The sequence below is a fragment of the Myotis brandtii genome, unplaced genomic scaffold, assembly GCF_000412655.1.
Source record: "Myotis brandtii unplaced genomic scaffold, ASM41265v1 scaffold450, whole genome shotgun sequence".
NCBI classification, from domain to species: Eukaryota; Metazoa; Chordata; class Mammalia; order Chiroptera; family Vespertilionidae; genus Myotis; species Myotis brandtii.
Window position 1 is genome coordinate 598,685 of NW_005367210.1, and position 8,250 is coordinate 606,934.

Consider the following 8,250-nt stretch of genomic DNA (forward strand, 5'->3'; position numbering starts at 1 on the left):
GGCCCCGCACCCCTTACTCCTCGGGATGGCGGGCACCGGGCGGGGGCTCACCTTCCGGCCTGGATGGATGCCGCAGACATCGTGCCGTCAGGCCCCTCATTTCAGAGCCAGGCCAACCCGGGCGCAGAGAGCGGTGACCATCGGCGAGAGTCACGCAGACCGCGCCGGGCCCGCAGCCTCTTCCACGGCAGGGAGTTCCCAAGATTGCCCCGCAGTAGGGAAGGGTAGAAGCCAGACCGGGATCCAAGCTGCCCCGCTCCCTCTCTCCTCCTGAGGCTCCCTCGGGGAAGCCGGTGGGAAGGGGGCAAGGTGGGACTGAGTGCCCAGAGATGCCAACGAGAAGGGCCCGGGGCCGCGCGTTTGGGCGTTTGAAATCCGTGGGTGAGGCGTTGGGCGATGGAAAGAGGCTCAGAGCCTCAGAGAGGACCAGTCCCCCCTGGCGCTGGGACCCTGGCTTCAGCTCGCAGGAGCCGCCGCACTCCGTTTGCCCACCTGTGAAATGGGGCTGGCGTGGATGGCCCACGGGTTATCTACCCTGTGCCCGCGAGCTGAAGCCAGGGCCCCAGTGCCAGGTGGGACTGGTCCTCTCCGAGGCTCTCAGCCTGGACCTCCCTGTTTGCGGCCCCTTCCTGAGCGGGTTAGAGACCCCTGCGAGGGGCGGCAGGGAGGAGGGAGGCAGGTCTGTGGAGTTTGAAAAACAAGGAGCCCGGGTCATGGGGAGTCGCCTTTTGCCGGATGCTGAAGAACGTCCCCGAGCTGTTTTGTGTCTCCATCCTCACGGTGACCTGGAGGTCTATTTTTAACCACATTTCACAGATAAGCAAATGGAGTCTCGAGTAGGCGCGGCTGCTGGCACAAAGCGCGCAGCCGGTGGTGGCCAAGCCCAGGCAGGTGTCTGTCCAGGGGAGGCCCCGGGGCCGGCAGGTGGGGCCCGAGGGTGTAGGGACCCCAGCCGAGCTGGGGGCAAGCGTGGCTTCTGCCCTGGCCCTGCCCATCTGACCCCCTTCATCCCCGATTCCGCGATAGTGGGATAGTGCCCGGAACCACCGTCTCCGGACGGGTTGGACTGGTTTGGGAGGCGGCAGGCCAGGGGGTGGGGCAGAGTCTAGCTACTTGGACAGGGCTCAGCAAGGCTGCCTTTCCTGTCAGACCCTTCTCTCCTGAGGTCTCCTGGAGGTCGGCCCTCGGTGGGACTGCCATTTCCCACCCACTCCATCCCTTCCACCTGGGGAGCAGCTCTGGCTCTGGGCCAACAGCCCCGAAGGTTCTGTTCTCAACTTGCCATTGCAGCAAAGGTCCCAGACGGGCTGGGGGCCAGATGGAAGGGGGTGTGGTGGCAGGTGCATGCTTTGTTGGCCCCGTACATGCTGTGTTTTTAAAGTTATTATTATTGAATATGCTAATTTTTAAGAACCCAGAGTTTTCCTGCACTTCTGGATTTCCAGCTTCCTAGAATATCCAACATGTACCACCTTGGGCCCATTGCCTGCCGCAGACCGGGTGTGCCCATCACAGTAGGCCCCCGTAGACATTTCAAGTCAATAAAACTGTACTGAATACCTACTATGCGTCAAGAGTAATATCGTGAAACTTAGATACAGTGAACAAGATACCCCCTGCCCTCGTGGAGCTGATATTTTAGAAGAATGGGAACAACAAAAAGTAAAACTACCACAGACATAATAGATAAGTGAATTCAGCTTCCTGTGACTTGGGTCTTGTTTAGCTGCTCTGGGACTGAGGTTGGTCCCTTCTCTGCATCTCAATTTCTCCATCTGTAAAATGAGGTGACAACGACCCATCTCCCTGGCTTGCTGGAGGATTACAGGAGAGGACAGTGTTAAATGTCTAGCAAGCACACAGTAGAGATCCCTGCCTCCCCATCCCAATCTAGACTTTCCTTCCTGGAATTCTGGATGTGTAGGTGGCGCTGCCCAATACATTCTGTTAAGATGGAAATGCTGCAGTCTGTGCTGTCTATTGTATGACCACCAGCGTCTATGGCTATCGAGTCCTAGAAATGTGGCTGGTGTGATTCAGGAACCGAATGTAAATTTTAATTTAAATTTAAACCAAGGCTGTGGTTGGTGGCTATTGACTTAGACAACACAGCTCTAGACGGCCTGAACCTCCCAGTCCTCTTGGTTATCACCTTGACAAAGTCCTCCTCCCCAATTAACAGATGAGAAAGTTCAGGACTTGGCCTACAGGTTTTCTTCTGGCCCGTCTCCAGGGAGGCTGGGGGGCATTTTGTGGCTCCAGCCCTTCCTTGGAAAAAGGGACAGGGACACCGGGCTCTGATGCCCAGGTGATTATGTGGATATTTGCACCCCGGTGTGGGCACTCCTGCCTGTGGGTGTCTATGCTTTGGGTACTGGCAGATCAAGAGTCCGCTGGATGCCCCCAAGCAGGGCTGTGTGATCTTGGGCATTTCCAGCCACGCTGGGAGCAGCATAGCTTAGGTCTGACGTTTCCCTGTGACAGGCACTCATGGATCACTGTGGGCCTGGCATTGGCGTCCGGTCCTGGAAGCTGATGGTGCCTGTACTCCACTGTGGCGGGGGTGGGGATTTTCTGCCCTCCTCCCCCACAAACTCTGCTGCTGCTGTGCCTGGGGCCTGGCATGTTTAGGCGGGTGGATGGCACAGAGCAGCTTCCTGTCCGGGTAGGCAAGGGGTGGAAGTGGTACCAGGTTCCCGGTGGGCAGTCCAGATTGGGTTTTAGCCCTTTCTCTTGGGTTTTAGCCCCAAGGCTCCTGTGGCAGCACTTCCTTGCTTGGAGGCAGGAATAGAGCCACCAATTTGTTGAATTAGCTTCAGTTTCCCCATCCGCAAAATGGACTGGTAAGAGGATCCACTGCGGTTGAGCCGGCTGGTGCCCAGCACAGGACTCCGAGCCCACTTTACTTCCTTTGCCCTGTCTTTTCTGCTCAGGCTGCCCCTGTTCTTTTCTTTGGCACCTTTTTTTAACTCTGCCTCCCCTGGGCCGGGTTCTCCGAGGAGGGCGGGGGGTGTGGGCGGAGCCTCAAACCCTACAGCTGGTGCTTTCTGCCTTCTGATTGGCTCTGTGAGCCAGGGGCGTGGCCTTCACTTTTAATGGGGAAGGCGTCTTCAGCCTCTTCCAGTCTGCCGAGCCTTTGTCTGAGCGTGCTCAGCCCTTCTCTTTCTTTCCTCCCTGCAGCCGTTGCCGGCGTCCAGCTGCCAATTTTCTGCCTGGATCCCTGTCTCCTCACTTCCCCCGTGTCCTCGTGCAGAAGGCCTTGGGGTATGTAACAGTCATGCCTGTGGACATGCTGTCTCCTGGAGCCCGGGACACACCCGCCCTGCCTTTCCGCCTGAGGACCAAGGTCCCGGGCTACCTGCTCCGGAGGCCGGCCGACGGTGGAGCCCGGAAACCTAGTGCGGTGGAGCGCCTGGAGGCCGACAAGGCCAAGTACGTCAAGAGCCTGCAGGTGGCCAACACCCGCCAGCAACCTGTGCAGCCACTGCTGTCCAAGCAGCCGCTCTTCAGCCCTGGGACTCGCCGCACTGTGCTCACTCCTAGCCGCCGAGCCCTGCCGGGCCCCTGCCGCCGACCCCAACTGGACCTGGACATCCTTAGCAGCCTTATCGACTTGTGTGATAGCCCGGTGTCCCCTGCCGAGGCTAGCCGCACCCCCGGGCGGGCAGAGGGAGCCCACCAGGACCCCCCAGCCACCCCTCCACGCCCACCTCCCAGTACCGCTGCTGTCCGCCGAGTGGATGTCCGTCCCCTGCCGGCCTCACCTGCCCAGCCCAGCCCATCACCGGACACTGCCGCCTCCAGTCCAGCCCGGCCCCCGGGTTTGCAGCGCTCCAAGTCAGACCTGAGTGAGCGCTTCTCGCGGGCAGCGGCCGACCTGGAGCGATTTTTTAACTTCTGCGGCCTGGACCCAGAGGAGGCACGGGGGTTGGGTGTGGCCCACCTGGCACGAGCCAGCTCAGACATAGTGTCTCTGGCGGGGCCCAGTGCTGGGCCAGGTAGCTCCGAGGGGGGCTGCTCCCACCGCAGCTCGGCCACTATTGAGGAGCGGGCCCGGGAGCGCGTCCCCTATGGCGTGTCCGTGATTGAGCGCAATGCCCGTGTGATCAAGTGGCTGTACGGGTTGCGGCAAGCGCGGGAGACTCCAGCGGTGGAGGGATAGGTCTCCACTGGACTCGCATTCGGCACAGGACAGAGCTTAAAGAGGCAGCTGGCCCGTTGAGCTCTCCTTCACCCTTTCCCTGGTTGGGGCAGACCTGAGACCACTGCCTTTGGTGAACTTGGCATGGAGGCAAAGGCTCCGAGGCTGGGCCAGCATCCGTCTGGCAAGGACTGACCCTGGAGAGAGTGGCCTCTTGACTTGGACCACTCCCTCCTCCTCACCTGTCGGGATTTTGCCATCAGTGCCCCTCTGCTTGGTTCCTCGCATGGGCTTGGGGCACTTAGACCCCCCCCCCCTGCCCCCCGAGCGAGGGGCCAAGGATCCCTACCAGGTCTGTCTACCCAGTGGCTCTGTTTCTTTCTTCCTTCCTTAGCCTCTATCCTTTGCTGACTTCCTCTTCCTCACTCAGTGGGCCCTGGTTCCCTGGGAATTCACCCTCGGGTGGGGGCAGGGAAGAGTGGTCTAGCCACTGTTCTTCCCAGTCCTTGGCAGCCTGGCCTAGGTGGGTAGACTACAGGAGGGACTGGTAGGAGCCCTCCTGGCTCTGGCTTCCCTCCCTTTGGTTAATAAACACAAATGCTTGCTTTTTCAAGGTTGGGTCACCAGACTCTTCTGTGTTCACAAGGGGAGGGGAGGGGAGAAGTCTTGGGGCGGGGCCTTCCAAACCTAGTAATTGTTTACCCCAGCAGCTAGTGGGGCATGAGGGAGCCTCAGGGAGGCTGGTGCACTTCCCTCAGAGAAGAAGAAGCTGGGTCCAGGCACCCAGTGAGTTGGGATAGAGCTGGGACTGGGACAGGGGCCTTCCCCTGGAGCAGGAAGGGGAACTGCAGGGGAAAGGCTAACATGGTGACGGACCCTCCCCATCACGGGTGTTCTGACTTCCCCCACTCCCTGCCCACTTCCAAAGGGGGAAGGAAGCTCAGAGAGGGCAAACCCTGAACTTGAGGTCACATAGGCCATAGATTTGGGGGTTGGAAGTGGGAGTTCTAAGAGGAAGAGGGACTTGGGTGGACAGCACAAAATGAATGGACTTACCTCCAACTCTGAGTGACCCTGGACAAGCACAGTCTTCTTTGAGTTGAGGGGGAAGGGGAAGGAAGCAGCTGGCACTGGGCTTTGAGGTCCCAGCTCCTTCCTGTCTCTCCAGGTTAGTTACCTGTTAGGAGACCACACTTTGGCTGGTGGAGCAGCCAGAGCTAGGGCTGAGGACACAGAGGATGAAAGCGTGGGTGGCCTCTGCCAGCTTTTGGGTGGGAGAGGGGAGGGGCTGGGTGGTGCTTCCTTTCACTCGGGCTGCCTGGGCTGCACTGCTCAGAAACAGGAAGCGCTAATGGGGGCCCTAGTGACAGGTTTGATGTCGGTTTTATTTTAGGCATAAAGAGGAGATTTCCGTTGAGCTATTGACAAACTTCCAGGTCAGCCCAGCTGTCTGTCTGTCTCTCTGACAGTCTACCAGCCCCCGGGGGACTAGGCCCAGCAGTTCAAGGAAACAAGGGGAAATTGGGGTATAGAAGAGGATGTTGTGAGAGCCCATGAGAATGAAGTCTTTCCCTGCATGATACAGGTGAAGAACTGAGGCACAGGGAAGGCGACCTGCCCACAGGTGCCCAGCAGGTGTGATTATGTAGGGGCTGGGCCTCCTGGTCCCTATGTTAAAGGAGTGATGACCTGCCCACAGGTGCCCAGCAGGGGCTGGGCCTCCTGGTCCCTATGTTAAAGGAGTGATGAGAGCAGATGGATAATCTGGGCAGGCTTTGCAGAGGTGGTATCCTTTGAGGGTCAAAGGCCAGCTTCTCTGGGCAACCTGGCCAGAATTTTGTGCCAATAGTTGCCTTTTCTGTGACCTACCAGCCCTCAGAAACACAAGAAGGTGAGTGTGTTGGCTGCATTTTACATGTGAAGAAATGGAGGCTGGGAGGGCCCTTGTTCCTGGAGGAGGCTTAAGTGCTGGGCTCGGACCCTTTACACTCGTCCTGTCACTAAATCCTCAAGATGGCCCTTCAAGGGTCACCTTAGAAGTTCATCTCTTGTCTTAGAGCAGGAGGGATGGTGGCTTGTGGGCTGCCTCAGACCAGGTCTGCACTCTGGCCTGTGGACACCCCACAGTCAGTGGCACTCTGATGCTTTTGACACATGGCTCACTTCTTCCCCATCCTGGCAGCTTTTCCTTCTGTTACTTTAGTGAGCACCTACTGGGTGCCAAGCAGTGGGTAAGAGAGCCTTGGCCCCCCCTTAATCTTGGGGTGGAGAGGGAAGGGCAGCTAAACAGTAAGCACACAGTCATACAATGTGGAGCAGGTATGTTTAGGGACTTTTGCCTGAAGACTGGAGCTGTTCCCAGGAGCTGGGCCTGTGGTAGCCTTGAAGGGCATTGGGAGAGTCTGTTGGGAAGAGAGCAGGAGGGATTCTTGGAAAGTGGGGAAGGTGCCAGTTTGAGCCTGGACTTCTGCAGCAGAGGTTTCCTAGTTGTGGAGGGCTTCCCTCTGCCAGGAGTTTGGAGCCTACTACCCTCTCATGTAGGGCTCTGTAGAGCCACAGCTGGGACTCCCCCCACTTCCCCCAACCAGCCCACCAGCCTTGCCAGCCTGCCTGCCTCAGGGTCTGCGGAAACAGCCCCTCTATTGTTCTGCCTTCAGTTGGAGTGTGAGGGGCAAGGAGCAGCAGCCGCTGCCTTTCAGCCCCTCCAGGGCCGGCAGCTGCTGCCCCGTCCCCTGGGGCTGCCTGGCCCCCATCGCAGCTCCCCCATCGCAGCTCCCCCAGGCCAGATTGGCCCAGCTGCCTAGCCCCTAATTAGGTAGAGATGAGATCTGCCCCCTGCTCTATTTCCCACCAGCTAATTATATACACGTGGGCTTGGGAGACTGGCAACTTGGCTGCTCACTTGTCATGAAGGTGTGATGGGCTTCTGGGAAAGGCACCTAACGCCACCTGCCAGACTTCAGTTTACCCTCCTGGCAAGGGATGGGGTGTGACTGTCCCTGGTGAAATGGTCTGGTTCTGCTACTGAGGCATTCGAGGGGACCAGGGGAGCTAGAGGGCCTTGTGACTGTCCCTGGTGAAATGGTTCTGGTTCTGCTACTGAGGCATTCGAGGGGACCAGGGGAATGATGACTGCATCCTGCCTGACAACAGAGGGAGTATGGAGGGACTGGAGGATCAGGCTACAGGATCCCAGGTAAGGTGGGGACATGGTAACAGCTGTCCTACATACACATCGGAGGGCTTAGAGTTGTGTAGGTCCATCCAGGCCCAAGACAAAAGACCCCATTCAGGTTTTTAAAAGTTTAATATTATTTTTCAGATAACATATTCATATATTTTCTCCAACATTTTATTAAGACAAATTTTAAGCTAAAAGAAAATTTGTGCCCTGGCTGGTTTGGCTCAGTGGTTAGAGTTTCGGCCCTCAGACTAAAGGGTCCCGGGTTCGATGCCAGGTCAAGGACACATACCTTGGTGGATGTGTCTCTCTCACATTGATGTTCCTCTCTCTCTCTCTTCCTCTTTCTCCCTTCTCCCTCTCCTCCTAAAAAAAACACACACACACAATGGAAAAAATATCCTCAGGTGAGGATTTAAAAAAAAAGAACATTTGCAAGAATTATACAGTGAACACATATGCCTACCTACAGAGGCTCAATTCTTTATATTTTGCTAGATTTGCTTTATCAGGTATCTATCATTCTATCCATCTATTAAGACAGCTTATCTTTTTGAAGCTTTTCAAAGTAAGTTGCAAACACTAGTATGTTTCCCCTTAAAGGCACTTCAGCATGCATATCATTAGCTATAGTTCAAAAGTATTTGTTTACAGTTCTTTTATCTTTGTTGGGGGAGGTAAGATTTACATACAGTGAAATGCACAGATCTTAAAGGTACCCTTTGCTGAGTTCAGATAAAAACATGCTGTATCCCAATCCCCAATCAGGATACAGAGCAATGCTATCAATGTAGAAAGTTCCCTCGTGTTCCTTCCCTGCTAACCTCTGTCCCCACCTCATGGGTATACCAACATGTCTGTATAAGTTGAATAGCACTAATAAAAACCATTCTCCTGCCCTGTCCTTCTCACTCCCAGCCCACCTCTT

At 56.5% G+C, this 8,250-nt stretch overlaps 1 protein-coding gene across 2 annotated transcripts in view; it reads left to right on the top strand.

Annotated features, from left to right (window-relative positions):
* The window catches only part of FAM110A (family with sequence similarity 110, member A), a 15,659-nt gene extending 10,905 nt beyond the window's left edge, over nt 1-4,754 (top strand). For both annotated transcript variants that reach the window (XM_014546564.1, XM_005874777.2), the window contains exon 2: nt 3,181-4,754. In XM_014546564.1, coding sequence (XP_014402050.1) covers nt 3,278-4,162 — 885 coding nt within the window. In that variant the 5' untranslated portion in view covers nt 3,181-3,277 and the 3' untranslated portion in view covers nt 4,163-4,754. The remainder of the gene's footprint in view (nt 1-3,180) is intronic.
* The last annotated feature ends 3,496 nt before the right edge of the window (nt 4,755-8,250 follow it).